Raw genomic sequence first — 21223 nt, 5'->3', positions numbered from 1 at the left:
ACCTCCACTTACAAAGTACCAGCAGTACCTGGAAAAGGTAGACATCTCCAAAGGAGTTGCTGAGGCAGAACACGTTCTCTTTCTTGGGATGTTCTGGAACAGACTGCACTATGCTGTCTTCTGCAAACAGAGCACACCGAGGGGCACTGCTCTGGTCCATGGAATTCTTCCCATATGTCTCATAAAACAGCAGTGTGCATCCTGTGAAACAGAGAAGCAAAAGAACATCCCGGTCAGGCCTGGAGATGCGGGAAAGGACCGGGAAGGTAAGTGACACGGTTTTAAAAACACCTGAGTGAGACAATCATGCGATAGAAACATGGTAAACAAGGAAAAGTGGCATCTGAAGCACACCTAGTTGTATCAAAATGCACCTGAATGAAAATGAGATGTCTTTGTAAATGTCATATCAGTAGTAACAATACCAAACAGTAAGCCATTGCTTAACTCTTCTAAGTACTCCACATGTACTGGCTTAATTAACCCCCATAGAGGCCCTAAGGTGGGCAGGGCTTTTTAGCCCACTCTACTGTAACCCAAAAAGTGTCTGGGACAGTTTATTTTGCCAAGGTTAAGGACATGCCTGAAAGAAGAGAACACAGAATCACAGAAACAGTCTGCGGTCTGTGCATTTCTCCAAAGATGATGCCGAGGGCTTTAATGTTTAAAGTGGGCTGGAGGGGAAAGAGGGAGAGTGTGTAATCCACCTGCTGCAAGGGAAAAGTTGCAGGCAGGGAAAGTGTCAATCATGTAATCATCCAGCACTTGGTGAATCAGTACTTTACATAAGATAAGGTGATGGCCGGGCACGGTGATTCATGCCTGCAATCCCAGCACTTTGGGAGGCCGAGGCGGGTGGATCATGAGGTCAAGAAATCGAGACCATCCTGGCCAACATGGTGAAACCCCATCTCTACTAAAAATACAAAAATTAGCTGGGCGTGGTGGCGTGCACCTGTAGTCCCAGCTACTTGGAAGGCTGGGGCACTAGAATCGCTTGAGCCCGGGAGGCAGAGGCTGCAGTGAGCCAAGATCACACCACTGCATTCCAGCCTGGCAACAGAGCAAGACTCTGTCTCCAAAAAAAAAAAAAAAAAAAAAAGGTGAAAACAGAGTAGCTAGCTACCTGTAGGGATATTTAACCTTTTATCTACAGCTCTTGCTTAGGAGCAAAAGGAAAGGCAGCTTCTTGAATGACAGCTTTTGGCTTAATTTTTTTTCCTTCTAGCATCATGAATTGGGGTCCCCAGCCTTTATATTCCTTTCACACTACATATGAGAAAACTGAGAGATCGAATCACTTGCAGGGGTCCCATCGCTGCACTGTGGAGCAGTAAGGATGTGAACTAAGGCCCTCTGGCCCCAAAACCCTTGTCCTTAAACACGACACCACATTATTTAGGGAATCTCGATGTGAGAGGCCGAAGAAAATGCCATACTCACTTATTCCATTAGCAATCAATGGGAACAAGCAACTGGACCTCCTGTGGAACTCTGGCATTTATGAGAAAGTACGCAGCTTATTCTCCAAATGCTTTTAGTATTTCCTTTTATCTCACAGTAATAGAAAACACTGTTTGAGGGAGAAAAGTCAAACTAAATGTGCCTGAATTTTAAAACAATACTCTAAAAATACTACAACATATGCTTTCAAGCACTTACGTTTCCCCTCATATGCTAATAAAGTATTGCAGGTAGAAGTTATTAAGAGTTTGCTTCATTAGTTAGAAATTGCATTACAATTACTAGACACAATTTTTAAGCAAATTAATGCTAAGATGCTCACAGGTGTGTTCTCTTGTACAAGTGGACTATCTCCTCAAATCTGTATCCTATAAACTGTTTTGACCACTTCTCAGGTTCCAATCTCCAGCGTATGAGTAACAGTGATATGCCCACCAACTGGGAGCTTCAGAAGCACCTTTCACACTGACAGGAAAGAAACACCAGCCCTCCTTCACTGTGAATAAACGCCTGGGCTTCACTTCACGGTACTTTACCCTACTGTGCTTGTGTCCTCATTCATAAAAGTTCAGATTTCTTAAAAACTATTTCAGTCCTTCCAATTTCATTACTTTCTTTAAAAGTCAGTGTTGCTATGAACAAACAGTTTTATACAAAAGAACCCATAACGGCACATAGAAGCCAAGAGAGAAAGAAGCCTGCACCAAGCTCAGCCTTCAGAAACACTACTTTCTCCCTCTACTACTTTAGATCTCAAGAAACGCTACACATTCGCTCCCCCCGCACAAATAAAACTCATCCAAACTAAGAGGCTGACAGAGCTCAAATATGACAAACAAGGGGAAGGAGCAACAGGTTTGCAGCCAGAGCTGCTCCTTGCAGTCCTGGCCAGTATCTTTTTCCAGCCACCGACACAGCAGTTAAACAATAACCCCAGTCTTCCCATGGGGTAAGGCCCGTCTGATGCTACTGCTGCACATGCAACATGCCATGACCTGGGGCCCAAGGACCAAGGCAAAGGGGACAGAGCAGCTCCAGCTGCACCCACGTCCAAATTCTTTCCGATGGGCTCACGTTCACTTCCCAGCTTCCCTAACACTGGAATCCCAACAGCCATGGTTTAAATCGTGGCAGGTAGAGGAAATGCACACAAACCTTGAGCCAATGCCAAAATGCCACCAAACCCAACACCCCGTGGACAACAGACCACGGCTCTAACTTGGAGGCATGAAATCAAAACAGGGCATTTCACATTAGAGCCAGGCCAGGATGGAAAACAATACGCAGAATTGTGTGGTTATCGAATTCACAAATCAGGAAATCAATCTTAACTCTGTTACATCAAGTTGAATTTCAAGGGACCCTGCATCTCTAAGGGGGCACTGGGGCCAGTGGAAAGGGGTGGCACCCACATCAATGAAGCCTCTGCCGTTCACCCCACTGCCGGCGCCGGACTGGCCCCGCTCAGTCCCTACCAAGTGCTGGTCTTGGCTTGGACGGGTCGCTGACACTGGACATTCTTGCCATGGGAGCAGAAGCAGAAAACAGATTGGCATAGCAATGGCAGTTCAGGAATAGAGAGGTAATATTAGTAGAAATTATAGATATTAGTAGAACTATCACCCAGGGAAGGAGGGCAATTAGTCTTGGTTCTCCCTCAAATCCTCCCTTTCTATGATACCCTCTTGGCCTCCAAACCCTGCTGCTGGCCCAGCTCAAGGCAGAATCACCAGCATCCTGAAATTACTGTACAAACTCCTCTCCTGACATTGACCATCACTCAGTCTGCTGCGCATTTTGAGGGATGTTTCATGACCTTGCCAGCTCTTCAGCCCAGGAAGTCCCCAGTGAACTGCATGAAAATCCACTCATTGGAAAAGACAAATGGAAAGCAGAATTGCCCTTGTTAAAAATTTATTACATCCTCCAAAGCCTTGAAACACATTTATGTCCCCAGCATACCTACACATTCCATGTAGGTAACAAGCCAGATGGTTTGTTAATAACGGCTCTCTCCAGAAAACTGTTTCCCATTTATTGACATAGATACTTGAAGGATAATTTTCAAATTAGGCTTACATGTAAGTATGTATGTATACACATATCTGTGTTTTTAACTAGGATTAAACCAAACAGTTAAGTCCAAACATTACAACTTGGATTCTAAGCCAAGAAATCAGAACTCAACACACTGAATTCCCAGAGGAAGGAGGTGTAGAAAGCCACATGGAAAAGGTTATGCGGGGAAAAGACATGTTTATCGCATGTCTTGCCTTGGCTGCAAAGGAAAGGAAGGAATGTGTGCTTGATAACGTTTATACTACAAAGCACCCTTTATCCATGGATCTTAAAGTGTTTTACAAGCAAACACCAGGAAAGCAGGGCCTAGCCAAGACTACAAATACAGCAATGGTCAGTGACAACTCAGGTCTGTCCTTACCTCTAAAGTTGGTAGCCAGAAGTTCTTGGTCTACCTTTTGAGATAAAACACACAGACCTGCCAATCAGCTCTTCCAGCCCTTAAGCAATATCTGCCTGAGTTGCCCTCAAGAAGCCTGCAACGAGTTGGCTCTGGGTAAATGTGGTCAGTAGCAGAGAAATCAACAAGGGAGCGTCTTTCTCCTTGCCCAGGGCTGACACTGTTGTTTTTTGCATTAATTTAGAATCAGCCTGTCTCCTATCTCTTAGTCCCATCCCAACCTCCGCAGGCCCAGAATAAATTCAATGCCTTTTCTACACACTGCTGTTCATTCCCATCCAGTTCTTATTTTCTCCATGCTGAACATCCCTAAATCTTTATGCCCTCTTCCATGTGGCACGGCTCCAAATCCCCTTGTCGTCACCTATGGACCTGATTCTCAAAGTGGTATGTTCTCTCTCTCTCTTTCCCTCTCTCTCTCTCGTACATACACATACACACATATATACACACAGACACATACACACACAGACACACATACACAAAGACATACACACACATACACACACACCCTGCATCCCAATCCAGCACCCCCACCCCTGGGGTGATGTATGTATACTGGGGGTTTTCAAATCCATAGGCAGGGGAGAAATTCTCAAAGCACTAATTTTAAGCAATAAATTTTACATTAAAAAAATAGACACATGACACATGATAGGGTAACATGCATCTGTTCTAAGTATTAATATCATGTGACTAGGAGGCTGCTTCAAACTATGATTCACAAATAGTCCCAGATGTTCAGCCCCTTAGGGAACATGTTCACTCTCTCCCCATTCAGGGATCCTTTGGGAGAACCTTTCAAGAATCAATCTCTTATTTCCTAACAAGTCTCCTGCAATACTGTGCCCACGAGGGGGGAAATGACCAACTCTGACCAGGACAAAGAAAGGAGAGACTGTCATTTCCTCTGCAAGGGACACAGCATCTCTAAGGAAGAAGCTGATCCTCTAATGATATAGCCGATCATCACGGGACATCTCTAATGAGATAGCTAAAGATCACATTTGCTCTTGACGAAATCACATTTACTTTTTCAGCCACATCACCTTGGAAACACGTGGCCTGCGAAGTTAGTCCTGACATCTTTTTCACACATAATTTTTTTTTTTTTTTTTTTTTTGAGATTGAGTTTTACTCTTGTTGCCCAGGCTGGAGTGCAATGGCATGATCTCGGCTTTTTGCGACCTCCTCATCCCAGGTTCAAGCGATTCTGCAGCCTCAGCCTCCCAGGTAGCTGGGATTACACGCACCTGCCATCATGCCTGGCTAATTTTTGTATTTTTAGTAGAGGCAGGGTTTTGCCATGTTGGCCAGGCTGGTCTCAAACTCCTGAACTCCGGTGATCCACCTGCCTCAGCTTCCCAAAGTGCTGGGATTACAGGCATCAGCTGCCACACCCAGACTCACTCATAACAGTTTGTAGTCACATCTCCCTGTCCTGTCCTTGGGTAGCTATCTGACTTTTACACCTTAAAGCAGAACTTTCTTATCTCTTTAAATTTTAATCCTGCTAGATTCAGCCCATTATTGCAGCTTTCCAAATTGTTTCTGTCATTCGGTACAGAAATCTGCCTCTCTAGTATGGAGAAGCCGGGGAAGTTCTTTACCTTCCTTAGCCAGCCACAATGTCTACAGGCATCCAAACCTAGGGTTGGAAAAAAGGACTGCAGGATGTGAGCAACACTGGGCCCTTGGGCTTTGTACACCCGCTGGCCTGCTGGGGAAACGTGTCACTTGGACATGAAACACCTTTGCAAGGGCCTCTTTACCAGAGGCACCAGAGGAGCTTGTGGTAATCAAGACATGATGCTTGCCTTCCATGGTTGAGGAAGCAGGGCTCCTTTGTTCAATAAGGGGCAAAGAAAAGCAAGAAAGGGGTAAATCAGAGGGCACTGGGCATTGCACATGTCACGTTTGCAGATCTTTCTGCTCTCTCCTGTAACAGGGAAGGAAATCACTTGACGATGAGGCTTGACTTTTGTTGTTTTTGAGACAGAGTCTCTCTGTCGCCCAGGCTGGAGTACAGTGGAGCAATCCAGGCTTACTGCGACCTCCGCCTCCCAGGTTCAAGCGATTCTCCTGCCTCAGTCTCCTGAGTAGCTAGGACTACAATCAAGCACCACCACGTCTGCCTAAATTTTGTATTTTTAGTAGAGATAGGGTTTCATCATGTTGGCCAGAGTGGTCTCAAACTCTCAATCTCAGGTGATCCACCCACCTTAGCCTTCCAAGGTGCTGAGATTACAGGAGTGAGCCACCGTGCCCGGCCTTGGGTTTAATTTTTGAACAACACACTCAGTTCCTCTGACAAAGAGTCCCGGGTGCTGTGCAGGTGCCAGGGGCTGTGAGGCAGCTCTGTGTGCATCTGCATAAATCAACACTGTACAGATTTGGAGCGTCTCGTTTCCTCACAAGACATTTAGAGTTCTTCAAACCTATACATGTGCAATGAGCAAGGCAATGACAGTTTTTAAATGGCAATGCTTATAAGAAACTTCTCATCTCAACAAAACAAATTCTTACTTCAATTGCCTTTATGTTAAAAAAAAAATAGCTGCACTTGTTAGTGATGACAACTGGACTTTGTTCATAAAGCTGGAATGACACAAATTAATAATCCAGGAGATATTCTTAGTTGCACAAGTTGGAAAGAAAACCTCTTTGGAGTTCTGAACACATACAGAATGTGAAATTCAGAAGCTACCTTCCAAATAACTAAACCACATTTCGTTATTGACTTTTTTCTCCAAATGCAGGGAAAGTATCAAAGAATGGTACAGGCATGCCTATAAAATAAGCAATAAGTACTAAATCCCATCATTATATTTGGCCAGGCACAGTGGGAAGCCAAGGTGGGCAAATTGCTTGAGGTCAGGACTTATGAGAGCAGCCGAGTCAACATGTTGAAACCCCATTTCTACTAAAAATTAGACAAAAATCAGCCAGGCATGGTGCATATGCCTGTAATTCCAGCTACTCAGGAGGCTGAGACACGAGAATTGCTTGAGCCTGGGAGGCAGAGGTTGCAGTGAACTGAGATCGCGCCACTGCACTCCAACCTGGGCAACAGAGCGAGACTCTGTCTCAAAAAAATAAATATAAGTAAAAATCCAATAATTATTTATTAGACTGCATAATACGTGTAACTAGTAGGTAAAGCCTACGACACAGGTATGAGAAAGTATCCCTAATAAGGCATGGCACGGATCCTCTGTCAAACCCCTCATGTGAACTCAACCCAACGCTAGCTCCTGGCACTTCCTGGGAAAGACCTCGGCTAGAGGTAATGATTTCAGTGGCCTCAGCCGCTGATAATGCACTCACCTTTCAGTGTTACCCAGTACTGTTTCCATTTCCTTCGTGCCACCAGCTCCAGCTTCCTTTCCTTTTGCACCGTGACCAGGGCCTTGAAGAAGAGCCACCCAGCTTTCCGGACCACGCCCTGCTCCTTCTCAAAAAGAAGATCCAGCTGTTCCAGAGAGCTGAGCGACTCGCTGCTGGACTCGGCGGTTTCTGTAGAGGTTTCGACGTTCTCAGTGTTGGTCCTGCTCATCTCCAACTCTCGCATGAAATTCTCATAAATGTTCTGTCGGAGGGGATCGCTGCCAATCGCATGTGTGGATTCACTTCTCTGAGACAGGATCTGAGCAGAGCCCCCTGACCACAGAAAGGCAGATGCCTGGGAGGACCCCTGCACATCAGCATTCAGTCCCTCAGAGCGACTATCAAAGTAGTCACTGCCCTCCTTGGACCTTGGTTCCTGTGGGAAACACACGTGATCACCCATCAGAGGTTATAGCTATCGAAAGCATCCCTTCTTAAACACAGCATAAGTGTAATAGTGGTGGCTGCTAATAATGTAACGCAAAGCAAGGTTCTTGTCACAAAAATACATCTTTAATTATCAAGTCTTCATATCAGAAAGAATTTTAGAAAGAGTGTTGCCCAAGCCAATTTATACCCAGTGGAGTTAACACTTAAAGAAGTAAATAAAATACCAACAGCTCTCCTAAATCTAACCTATGCTTAGCATCAAGAAAGTAACTAGTATGTTTACAGCACACTCGTGAAGATTACTAAAATGATGTTTCTTCTTTGCTAACCGTGAATCAGTGTCTTCCAGGAAAGAAGTCATATTCTTGCAATTCGTTTTTCCTCTGGATCATCTGAAAGCTAAATTAGGAAATGACTAGTACCAGGGTAGGGCAAGGAAGTTAGGGACTCACGTTGTTATGCAAAACCCAAAAACTTCTCTTCCGCTCCCTACAGTCCCCAGCCTCTGGCCAAGTGCTCAGGTCTAGACTCTAGCCTTTGAGATCTCTACTATCTTATTTTCCTGGTTCACATAGTAAAAATAGGAGGTGGTGTGGTGGCTCATGCCTGCAATCCTAGCACGTTTGGAGGCCAAGGCAGGCGGATCACCTGAGGTCAGGAGTTCGAGGCCAGTCTGGCCAACATGGTGATGCTCTATCTCTACTAAAAATACAAAAATTAGCCAGGTGTGGCAGTACACACCTGTAATCCCAGCAATTTAGGAGGCTGAGGCAGGAGAATCACTTGAAACTGGGAAGTGGAGGTTGCAGTGAACCGAGATCACGCCACTGCACTCTAGCCTGGGCAACAAGAGCAAAACTCCATCTCAAAAATAAATAAATAAATAAATAATAAAAATAATACTACACTTAGGATTCCTTATCCATGAAGGGTATTGGCTGGTAACTATAGCTTTTTTTCATAATTAGTATTTCTTACTTAAGAATTGCTTACGTGAAAAAAATACACTCATTTATTCATTCATATCCTTTTATTTGAGTACCTGTTTTACGCTAGGTACTGGAGATGTCAAAGACACATGATTCTTAACTTTAGTATTTATTCCAACACAAAAGCAAACATAGGCAGCTCTAAATACAATTCATACTTATACTGCTGCTCCCTGTGAGGACCGGGTGCACTGATCAAGCTGGCCATGCACCGTGCACAGAGCTGAAAACAGAAAGACATTTCTCTAATATCTGGATTGCGAGTCTAGTCAGTCAAGAAAAATAATTTGCATACAGGCTTTTCACTGGTAAAATAGCAGTAATTAAATTTTTCAGCATAAAGGGAGCTTAACTTCTGACTCAAAAGGCACTGACACTCAAGACGTATGGCCTAGATGAAGATAACTCCGCAGAGACGCCAAGCACACTCCAGACCACTCAGCTGCTACTGGGCTTTCAATTAGATTTCCTTATGCATTAAAATAAAAATGATGGAAAACTGGGTCAAGGACCATTGACTAAAGGCCTCATTTTGAATATTACATTGGGTAGAGAGGTTTCCTTTTCAAAAATTTCATCCAAAAATCAAGTCGCAATTACTTGCTGTCTGGTAGGAAAATAATCACACAACTGAAGAGTGCTTCCAAATTCCCAGGAGCTATGAACAACTGAGCCCCAAACAGATATTAGAGATGGAAATATTATTAGTCACTGTTTACACTGCATCCCACAGTCATGTTTATTTATACACTGATGCTCACGCAGAGCAAAGAAACCAGCTGCTGTGAGTCACTTGGACAGAAAACTTTCCAGATACTTAGAGGAGGTGTTTTTAATTGTCACTTTGTTGCTTTTCAAAAACTTCTAAAGGGTGAAGAAACACTTCTCATCTAGCTAGTATTAACATTATCTCAGCTACAAATATGTCCCTCTGATTCATAACCTAAAAACACAGGAACACCCTCTGACACCCTGCAAGGGCCACGAAGGAGTGCTTCAAAGCAAGCACAACTCTGCCAGAGAAACGCACAGAGTCCCGAAGTGAAGTGTGACCTACGCGTACTCTTGACGCTGCTTGTCAAACTGTACTGCCAACTTTCAAATGTTTAACCAAGCAAAGCAAGAATTTTCCTTTTTCAGAAATGGGCAGGAAATGCATTTTAGCATTTATAACCGATTCTTTTTTTGTTTTTTGAGATGGAGTTTTGTTCTTGTTGCCCAGGCTGGAGTGCAAAGGCAAAATCTCAGATCACTGCAGCCTTCACCTCTCTGTTCAAGCATTCTCCTGCCTCAGCCTCCCGAGTAGCTGGGATTATAGGCATGCGCCACCACGCCCAGCTAATTTTGTATTTTTAGTAAAGACGGGGTTTCTCCCTGTTGGTCAGGCTGGTTCTGAACTTCTGACCTCAGGTGATCCACCCTCCTCAGCCTCCCAAAGTGCTGAGATTACAGGCATGAGCCACCGTGCCGGCCTTTATAACTGATTCCTATACATACGCATGAACTCTCTAATAAATTTCTTAATCTTTTTATCTAGAATGCTAATAGCCAGTGACTAATTTTCAGCAAATAAAAAAGAGCCTTTAAAAAATATAGAATGTCTTTAAATAGGTTCAGCTAGAATTCTTAATCACTGTGTTAAACAGATGAAATTAAGGTGTCTGTTCTATATGTACACAAAGCATGTGATTTCCATTTCCATACAAATGACTCCACTTCCACCAAATCAAATAATCAGAAACAAGGGCTAATGTAACTTGATGACCAGGGCAGTATAGCAAAGAGTAAGAGATGAGTAAAGACTCAAGAGTAAAAACTCAAGCCGGGTGTGGTGGCTCATGCCTGTAATCCCAGCACTTTGGGAGGCCGAGGCAGGCAGATCACCTGAGGTCCGGAGTTCAAGACCAGCCTGACCAACATGGAAAAACCCTGTCTACTAAAAATAAAAAATTAGCCAGGTGTGGTGGTGCATGCCTATAATCCCAGCTACTCAGGAGGCTGAGGCAGGAGAATCTCCTGAACCCAGGAAGCAGAAGTTGCAGTGAACCAAGATTGCACTCCAGCCTAGGACACAAGAGTAAGACTCTGTCTCAAAAAAAGGAAAAAGAAAAAACAGTAAAAACTCAAGAGATGTCACTCCACAGAAAGACTTGTACTGCAAGATTCCACCTATATGTGAAATGAGAAATAGTCCAACTCATGGAAGCAGAGAGTACAATGGTGGTCGCCAGGGGCAGGAGAGAGGGTGAAATGGGAAGATGCTGGTCAAAGGGCACAAAGCCTCAGGAGGAATGAGTTCTGGAGCTCTAAGGTAAAGTATGGTGACTACAGTTAATAATACTATAATCTATGGTTAAAATTTGCTAAGAAGTTACTTTTTTTTAACAGAGTAAGACTCTGTCTCTAAAAATAAATAATAAAATTCTAATTCGTTGAGTCTAACCTTTTTTTTTTTTTTGACTCACTCTGTTGCCCAGGCTGCAATGCAGTGGCAGGATCTCAGTTCACTGCAACCTCCACCTCCCAGGTTAAAGCCATTCTCTTGCCTCAGCCTCCCAAGAGGTGGGACTAACAGGCACATGCCACCATGTCCAGCTAATTTTTGTATTTTCAATAGAGACAGGATTTTGCCAAGTTGGCTAGGTTGGTCTTGAACTCCTGACCTCTAGTGATCTGCCTACCTTGGCCTCCGAAAGTGCTGGAATTGTAGGCGTGAGCCACTGTGCCTGGCCCTAACCAGTTTGCTTTTAATTCTACAGGCACACAATTCAGAGTTAGGTTTTCGGACAGTGCAAAATTGAGGGAGACCCAGTTCCCATGGGCAGGAGAGACAAGGAGGGTCACTCTGCCCATGATAGAATGTTAAATACACAGCAGCAACTGATCTACCTCTGAATCAAGTGGGGACTGACACTGAATGGAACTCAGTAGGGCTGCGTGTAAGCCGGGTACACACACCTATGAGCAACACACTCAGTGCACATAAGAGATGCAGAAGCCGGGCGCAGTGGCTCACACCTATAATCCCAGCACTTTGGGAGGCCAAGACAGGTGGATCACCTAAGGTCAAGAGTTTGAGACCAGCCTGACCAACATGGAGAAACCCTGTCTCTACTAAAAGTACAAAATTAGCCAGTCATGGTGGCACATGCCTATAATCCCAGTTACTCGGGAGTCTGAGGCACGAGAATCACTTGAACCTGGGAGGCGGAGGTTGCAGTGAGCTAAGATGATTCCACTACACTCCAGCCTGGGCAACAAGAGTGAAACTCCCTCTCAAAAAAAAAAAATAGAGATACAGAATCATTGGCTCGATGCTACCACCAATTAGGGAACACAGGTCGGCACCATAACACTGGAATCAAAAAGACGTTAAAGCTCTCCACCTGGGATTGCAGCCCTCCAGTAAGCAGAAGCTGCTTTCCCCATTATGCTCAGCTGGCATGAGTTGTTCAGGAAATGGGAGCTGAGAGAAAAATGTCAAGGAAATCTCTACTATTTCGTGGTTTCGTCTGAAAAAGTGATGATCCAGGAGTAAAATTATACAGTATATTCAGGGATAGGAAGAGGCTCTGAAACCAGGCTGGTGATGGTCTCTTCCTCATCTCTGTGTGGAGGAGGAGGAAGGAGAATCCAAGCCCAGCACAGGACGGAGGGTAGAAGCAGACGCACTATGCACAAGCAGGAAGTAATGAATGTCAAGCTTAATAAACCTGAAGCAATCTACTCAGTCACATTTTCCACCCTGAAATCTTTATATAATTTATAGAATTTTATAATTTTATGTCTATCTAAGATGCAATTCTGCTAGAGACTAACTGCCCACACAAATTCCCTTCAACTCTATGACTTATACACAGTAGATAAAAAAAGAGCTTCTCCCCTCTATAAATAATCAAAAATAAAAACAAGTAACAAAGCAACAACAAACTGAAAATCTAGCAATTGCCACTAGTTACCCAAAAAGGCAAACTCTAACTTTCTTCCTGGTAGATAAGCCACTTTGCTCCCCCAGTAGAACCTTATACACCAGGACACAGAAGTATATTCATCATTCTTATCAGTTTTATCAGTATATATATTTTTCGATTACATGTACTTAGTTACAAGATGCTTTCAGAATACCACCAGCTATCTCTATGAGGAGGTTAAGATTACACATACAGGCTAGATGCGGTGGCTGAAGCCTGTAATCCCAGCATTTTGGGAGGCCAAGGGGGTGGATCACCTGAGATCAGGAGTTTGAGATCAGCCTGGCCAACATGGGGAAACCCCATCTCTACTAAAATACAAAAATTAGCTGGGCATGGTGGTGCAACCCTGTAATCCCAGCTACTCAGGAGACTGAGGCAGCAGAACTGCTTGAACCTGGGAAGCAGAGGTCGTAGTGAGCCAAGATCACACCACTTCACTCCAGCTTGGGTGACAGAGTGAGACTCTATCTCAAAAAAAAAAAAAAAAAAGATCACACACATATCATCAACTTTTTTTTTTTTTGATTTGCCAATGTAAGCATAGAAATTTTAATTTCATCAGAGTAATATCAAGTTCAATAAACCTATTCAACCAAAAATAATGACAATCTCATCTTTTCTGTTTTAAGAATGAGGTCTAGCAAAATTCTCAGATAACCAATTCTTTCAGGAATTCTCTCCAACTCTGTACTTTCTTTTTCTTTCTTTTTTTTTTTTTTTAAAGACAGGGTCTCTCTCTGTTGCCCAGGCATAATCTCAGCTCACTGCAACCTCCGCCTCCCAGGTTCAAGCAATTCTCCTATCTCAGCCTCCCGAGTAGCTGGGATTACAGGCACCTGCCACCACACCCAGGTAATTTTTGTATTTTGGGTAAAGTCAAGGTTTCGCCATCTTGCCCAGGCTGGTCTCAAACTCCTGGTCTCAAATGATCTGCCCACCTTGGCCTCCCCAGGTGCTGGGATGACAGGTGTGAGCCGCTGCGCCCAGCTATGGCCAAGTCTGAAGATGAGGCCCGTGGAGTGCATGCAAGAGTGCAGGGGCATGCACAGAACCAGAGTGCTACCGACTCAACTTTTGTTTCCTCCCCCAAAATCCATGCGGAAGCCTTAACTACCAGTGGATGGTATTTGGCTGAGGGCTTTGAGAGGTAATTAGTTTAGAAGAGGTCATGAGGGTAGGGTCCCCATGATGTGATTAAGGTCCTGAGAAAGAGCCTAGAGCTCCCGCTCTCTGCCTCATGAAGACACAGCGAGAAGGCAGCTGTCTGCAGCCAGGAAGAGAGCCCTCCCCAGGATCGGACCCCACTGGCACTCTGACCTTTGACTTCCAGCCTCCAGCACTGTGAGAAACAGATGTCTGTTGATTAAACCAACCAGTCTGTGGTATGTTGTTTGCAGCCCAAACTGACTAAGACACGGGAAGATTAAAGTTGTGGGCTAAAAGTGAAAATATCTGAAGCAAAAGAGAAAACAATCTCACACCTGAAGACGAGAGATGAGCCACGCTTTCCATGGAACTCTTCACTTTTGCCAGATCATTTAAGCACCCCTACAACACTCTATGGTGGAGTCCACCAACCCTCCCTTTCTCCAGATGGGGAAACCACGGGGACACTTCCCCATCCCACCCACTCCCCCACCCCCCCCTACCCCCAGCTCTAAGGTGCGCTCACCTGGAGTTTCCTTTTCTTCCTTGAGAGGCTTCCCGTCCAGTCACTGATCCTTCGCATCCTGGCTTTGAGGGAGTCCTTCTTTGCAGTATCCTCCACTAAGGCTTTGGGCTTCCGACAGGGGAGGGTGAAGGAACTGTATGGGACGGGGTCTCTGTGTGACACCCTGGAGGGCACATCAATGTCGGAGGCAAAAGAGACACGGTTGCTCAGGCTGGTGTGCGTGCCCATGTACTCATCAGAAAGGCGGATGCCTGAGGTGGAAAGGCTCCCCAGGTCAGCATCTTTGTACAGTTCCCGGAGTGAGGAGAGGGAAGAGCTTTGGTTGAAAGGCTTTTTGGCATCACCAGGTGGGAAAGTGGCATGGGGGCTGGCGTCAGGTATGCCGGGGGCCAGGAAGGAGCCCTCAGCCTCGCTCAGCTCTCCAGCGTTGCCCCAAGGAGAGTCGTACCAGGATGACTCGGAACTCAGGGAGCTGCCTTTGCTTGACCGCAGGCGAGAGTCCGTGGGAGAGGGGCGATGGCTGGCCAGGGAGTCGGCGCTAGACCCCCTCCTGGCTTCAGGCACCGGGCAGGTTTCTGATGCTAAAGTAGGCGAGTACCTCAGCAGCTGCACCGGCTCACCGGCGTCCTCTGCAGGCACCTTGCTGGGGTTGCCACCATTGTGGAACTCGACCCTTAAACACCCATCCAGCTTCCCCAGAGTTTTGATGAGCACTCTGGGGCTCTTGCGGTCTTCGCCCAGCGGAGTGGAGGCCACGCTCTCATTCCTCCCGTAGCAGTTGAGAAGGTGCCCGTTGCAGTCTCTGGAGGTGATGTGATCTGCGGGCTCGTGGCCAACAGAGTGGAAGCCATTATCAGCTGAGAAAGCAGCATGGAAGCCCTGGAAATCCTTCCCTGGGGCATTCGTCCTGTGCGTGGAGTAGGCAGTGCCTCTGGAGACCTTGCACATGGGGCCGCCAAGTCTCGACGCGTAAGGCTGATTACTCTTAAAGTGAGAAAGGCAGCTTCGGGCCAGGGACCGGGACTTGTAACTTGCTCCGCTGCTTCCGTGGCCCCACCCATGCAACGACTTGTCCTCTTTTGCATGAAGGCCACGTATTTTCAGGGAGCAAGGAATTTGCTTAGCACCAGTAATAGTATTGCTATGATTTTTAGATCCTTGAAGGGTGTACTGACTCTCAGAGTTGCCCATTTTAACCTAAATTAAGAACAGCTGCATCAGTAAGACCGTGGCCGAAATTAGGTTCCCTTATGATGGAACTTTCTTAAAAGAATCCCCTGCATATTACACAGCAACTTCAGTGCTGGCATGACTCAAAGGAGGAGGGACAAGAGTCAGGCAGTAGCACAGGCTCTCCTTATTTTGCAAGGCTGCTCATTAGCTAGACAGACAACACCGCACACCTGTGTCCTAGCTATTTTAAATACACTATTCGTTATACAATATTAATTTAGAAGTTGAACAGGCATAAAGATCAGCTTATGAGAAAGATCTGCTTCGGGTTGGTGTAGGGAGATTTTGAACTAATGATTCTTTTTTTGCCTTTTTGTTTTTTGGAGACAGGGTCTCACTGTTATCACCCAGGCTGGAGTGCAGTGCTGTAGTCACAGCACACGGCAGCCTCGACTTACTACACTCAAGTGACCCTCTGGCCTCAGCTTCCCAAGTAGCTGGGACTATAGGCACGTGCCACCATGCTCAAACTTGGCCTTTATTATTATTATTTAAAGATACAGGGTTTCACTCTGTTGATCCAGGCTGGTCTTGAACTCCTGGGTTCAAGAGATCCTCCTGCCTCAGCCGCCCAAAGTGCTAGCATTACAGATGTGAGCTACCATACCTGGCCAAACTAGTGATTCTTGAAGAGAAAAATCAGAGAAAGTATATTTATTCTGTCAGTCTAAATACACAGATTTCAATGATCAGAGAGATACACTTTCATTATACATAAATTACTGATAGAGAAAACATCTCTCCATAGTATTTGGAGAGATTTTTGCTCAAAAACTACCACATTTTGGCTGGGTGCGGTGGCTCATGCCTGTAATCCCAGCACTTTGGGAGGCCAAGGCGGGCAGAACACAATGTCAAGAGATCAAAACCATCCTGGCCAACATGGTAAAACCCCATCTCTAAAAAAAAAACTACCACATTTTTTAAGGTGACACCAGGTACCAGGCTCTGTTGGGGCTCTAGGAATACCACAAAAGAAGGCCTCTCATCTCAAAAATGAGGATGAGATGAAAAATGCAGAAAAAAAATAAGAGCTCTCATTTTAGAAAGAAAAACATATTAATAAAACAAATCTCTAGAGCTTTTCTAAAGACTTCAGGTGTCCTCACTTTAGAATATGATGAGAGAAAAAATTATAAAGCTGACTTAGAATAAGGGCATCAGAAAATTTAATATTAGACTATTACTTCCTTGTAAAAAATCCCAGTTTGCTCAAGGAGTCTATTATCAAACTCAAAGTGAAAAGGGGAAGAGGGAGGGAGGAAAGAAGGAACCATCTTTTTTTATTCTGAAATCCTTTTTTTGAGATGGGATCTTGCTACATTGCCCAAGCTGGTTTCAAACCCCTGGGTTCAAGGGAGCGTCCTGCCTCAGCCTCCCAAGTAGCTGGAACTACAGGCACATGCCGCCATGCCCAGCTAGGTTTTCACTCAAACCAGTATATCTCTATTTTAGCTCAGTTGGAGGTGATGCTCTCCTGGTGAGGTTTTCAAGTTTATTTAGCAGGCGTCTTATTTTAAGTACTTCCTATCTAAGAATGCATAGCCACGAAACAGAAGTCAAATGGATTGACTTTTCTTTGGTGGTAATTATCAAATATTTTAAAATCAAAATCATTAGCCCAAATAATTAAACCTTTTCTTATTACCTCAATCACAGTCAGGCAAATTAATGTGAACTACAAGGCCCATGGGCTGGGTTTACCCGAAGTCCAGTTTCTGCTCTGAGGGAGATCAGAGGTCAGTAGGCTTCACATGGTGTTGGAAGCAAAGCAGCACATTTAACCAGCACAGAAAGTGAGTCCATAAGTGATCCTGAAAAACAGAAACACAAGAAAACTCTGTGAAGCATCTGACACCACGCTCGCACACAGTCAAAAGGAAAGTTTAATGCAAATTATACGAAGAAACGAGTGGTGTCCAGAATCACCATCAAGGCATATAAAAATAAATGAAATGTCTGTGAACCGTGTGATTCATCAGGGTCATTTGAAGCCAGAACTGCCCATCCAATCTTGCAAAGGCCACCAACTCAACACTCAGTCTGCAGTCAAATACAAGCCTTTGTTTCAGGGGAGACCGCTCCAGTGAGTCATGTGTGGCTCATCTGTCACCACAACCAGGAAAACAACCCTCCGTCTCACAGGGCGGCAGGAGCGGCAGGCTGGCATGGCAAGAGGTGGCCCTTGCTCTCTATTTGACCAAGCAGTGAAAACAAAAGCCAAAATGTAACATCATAGTCAACAGTCCTTGGCTAAAATAACTTAGCTTGTGGAGGCTGACCCCATAAATGAGATTAGAAGCTTTCTCAAGCAATGTTAGCAGGGGCAAGAGGCCCCCCTCTGAGGGATAAGGCAGGGCTTGTGAAGGGGAGGAGGACTGGCTGAGATGGGGAGGCTCCCATCTGGCAGCGATCACTGCCTGACACGAAGCCACAGACATCGGGGGGAACAGAGGGGTGAGGGTTTAATAGTGACTTTTTGTTCTCTTTTAAAAAAATTTGTATTTGTGGCTGGGCACACTGGCTCACACCTGTAATTCCAGCACTTTGGGAGGCCGAGGCAGGCAGATCACAAGGTCAAGAGATCGAGACCAGCCTGGACAACATGGTGAAACCCCATCTCTACTAAAAATACAAAAAGTAGCCAGGCGTGGTGGCGCACGCCTGTAGTCCCAGCTACTCAGGAGGCTGAGGCAGGAGAATCGCTTGAACCCGGGAGGCAGAAGTTGCAGTGAGCCAAGATCGTACCAATGTACTCCAGCTTGGAGACAGAACGAGACTACATCTCAAAAAAAAAAATTGCATTTGTAATTGTGGTCAAACATGGATCACATAACATTTTCCATCTTCCCTTTTTAAGTGTACAGGGCATAGTACATTATTGTGCAACCATCGCCAACATCTATCTCCAGAACTCTTTCCATCTTGCAGAACGGAAACTCTGCACACATTACACAGCAACTCCCCACTCCCACAGCCTCTGGAAACCACCTTTCTACTTTCTGTCTCTATGAATTTGAGGACTCTAGGTACCTCATATAAGTGAAAGTGTTTGTTTTTTTTGCAACTGGCTTATTTCACTTAGTAGAAAGCCCTCAAGTTTCATCCACATGGTAGCAGGTATGAGAACTTACTTCCTTGTTAAGGCTGAATAGCATTCTATTACATGTATATGCCACATTTGGTTTATTCATTCATCTCATGGAGAGACACTGGGTTGCTTCCACCTCTTGGCTATTATGAATAATGCTGCTATGAACACGGGTGTTTAATCTGTTCTAGACCCTGCTTTCAATTCTTTGGGATATATAACCAGAAGTGGAAATGCAAGAGCATCAGGATATTCTATTTTTATTTTTATTTTTTTAGTAGACAGAGTCTCACTCTGTCTCCCAGGCTGGAGTGCAATGGTGGGATCTCAGCTTGCTGCAACCTCTGCCTCCCAGGTTCAAGTGATTCTCCTGCCTCAGCCTCTTGAGTAGCTGTGATTATAGGCACATACCACTACAGCAGATGATTTTTGTATTTTTAATAGAGATGGAGCTTCACCATGTTGGCCAGGGTGGTCTTGAACTTCCGGCCTCAAGTGCTCCACCCACCTCAGCCTCCCAAAGTGCTAGGATTACAGGCATGAGCCACTGTGCCCCGCCCTATTTTAAATTCTCTAAGGAGCTGCCATGCTGTTTTCTACGACAGCTGCGCCATTTGACATGCCCACCAATAACAGTGCAGCAGAGTTCTAATTCCTCCACGTCCTCCACGTCCTCAGCCATGCCTGTTGTTTTTGGACAGTAGCCATCCAAATGGACATAGGTGTTAGGTATCTCATTATGAGTTTCGTTTGCATTTCTCTAATGATGAGTGATATTGAGCCATCTTTTTCGTGTGCTTACTGGCTATTGTATATCTTCTTAGGAGGGTTCAATGGTGACTTTTTTTTTTTTTTTTTGAGACAGAGTCTCACTCTGTTGCCTAGGCTGGAGTGCAATGATGCGATCTCGGCTCACCACAGCCTCCACCTCCCGGGTTCAAGTGATTCCCCTGCCTCAGCCTCCAGAGCAGCTGGGATTACAGGCACCTGCCACCACACCTAGCAAATTTTTATATTTTTATTAGGGACGGTTTCACCATGTTGGCCAGGCTGGTCTCAAACTCCTGACCTCAGGTGATCCACCGGCCTCGGCCTCCCAAAGTGCTGGGATTACAGGCATGAGCCACTGCGCCCGGCCTCAGTGGTGACATTTAAAGTTAGTCAAATTAAAGAGGAGACGCAATGACACTGGAGCTCAGTTCCTCCAACAAAGCCAAAGACAAACCTCCTGCCTGAGTCTATTCGTGCAGATACATTTTAAATTAAAAATAAAAAAGTCAAATAGATTTTCCACTTGGCCATCAGCAGGAAATCCAACAGCTCAGCCTCTAATTGATGAGGACCAAGAAGGTGCCTGCTATGCTACTGCCCCCCCACGTTTCAGTAAGCCACTGTGCCACACATCTGAAAAAGGGATAGCAACTGGTAGACCTGCCACTAGAACCTGGCCCCATCACACATATGGGCTGGTCCACAAGAACCCCACCTTTTAAAAGTTCAAAACCAGCGGGGCATGGTGGCTCATGCCTGTAATCCCAGCACTAGGAGCCGAGGCAGGCAGATCACCTGAGATCAAGAGTTTGAGACCAGCCTGACCAACATGGAGAAACCCTGTCTCTACTAAAAATACAAAATTAGCCAGGCATGGTGATGCATGCCTGTAATCCCAGCTACTTGGGAGGCTGACGCAGGAGAATGGCTTGAACCTGGGAGGCAGAGGTTGCGATGCGCTGAGATCGCACCATTGCACTGTAGCCTGGGCAACAAGAGCGAAACTCTGTCTCAAAAAACAAAAAAAGTTCAAAACCTGACCAGGCATGGTGGCTCAAGCCTATAATCGCAGCACTTCAGGAGGCCCAGGCAGATGGATCTGAGCCCAGGAGTTCGGTACCAGCCCAGCCGACATGGTGAAACCCCGTCTCTACTAAAAAGACCAAAAAATTCGCCGAGTGTGGTGGCACACACCTGTGATCCCAGCTACTTGGGAGCCCAAGGTGGGAGAATTGCTTGAATCGGGAGGCGGAGGTTGCTGTGAGCTGAGATCAAGCCACTGCACTCCAGCTTGGGTGACAGACACAGCAAGACTCTGTCAACTCTGTCTCAAAAATGATGATGATAATAATAATAATAATAAATAAATAAAGTTCAAAACCTGAGCTGTTGCTATACCTTAGCTACCTTTTTATTTTTTAACTGAGGGAACCACAAATGGCCAGAGAAGCTCTTGGCTGCTGCCACGCAGACTGTCACAGTGAGTGCGTCAGAGCGAGCCTTCATTTGTTTCCTTTGGTAAGGACCAAGGTTCAGCCATGACACTGAAGGGACAGGCTCCTGACCACTCACTCCGCAGCCACCTCTCTTTATCAGCCCTCCTGAGCTCCAGCACACACAGCACAGGCCCTGAGCTCACCAACACCAGCAGACAAAACTGCGATCGGGTGGCCGGCTGTGTCCGCTGCTCAGGACACACACACAGCCAGAATTCACAGCCGCAGAATGGCTCCCAGGTAGAAGTTTCTGCCCCGGGTTAGAACCTAAACTCAT

General features: G+C 45.4%; 1 protein-coding gene across 4 annotated transcripts in view; it reads right to left on the bottom strand.

Annotated features, from left to right (window-relative positions):
* The window catches only part of TIAM2 (TIAM Rac1 associated GEF 2), a 239620-nt gene that overhangs the window by 115764 nt on the left and 102633 nt on the right, over positions 1 to 21223 (bottom strand). For 3 of the 4 annotated variants that reach the window (XM_078370329.1, XM_017971503.4, XM_035297002.3), the window contains 4 exons: positions 17237 to 17402; positions 14356 to 15552; positions 7271 to 7706; positions 29 to 201 (listed from right to left, as the gene is read on the bottom strand). In XM_078370329.1, coding sequence (XP_078226455.1) covers positions 29 to 201; positions 7271 to 7706; positions 14356 to 15546 — 1800 coding nt within the window. In that variant the 5' untranslated portion in view covers positions 15547 to 15552; positions 17237 to 17402. The remainder of the gene's footprint in view (positions 1 to 28; positions 202 to 7270; positions 7707 to 14355; positions 15553 to 17236; positions 17403 to 21223) is intronic. The other variant, XM_054254551.2, reaches the window with a different exon arrangement.

The sequence above is a fragment of the Callithrix jacchus genome, chromosome 4 (genome assembly GCF_049354715.1).
Source record: "Callithrix jacchus isolate 240 chromosome 4, calJac240_pri, whole genome shotgun sequence".
Lineage (NCBI taxonomy): Eukaryota > Metazoa > Chordata > Mammalia > Primates > Cebidae > Callithrix > Callithrix jacchus.
The sequence above is the reverse complement of the archived record's forward strand: the minus strand, read 5'-3'. Positions and strand labels throughout refer to the sequence as shown.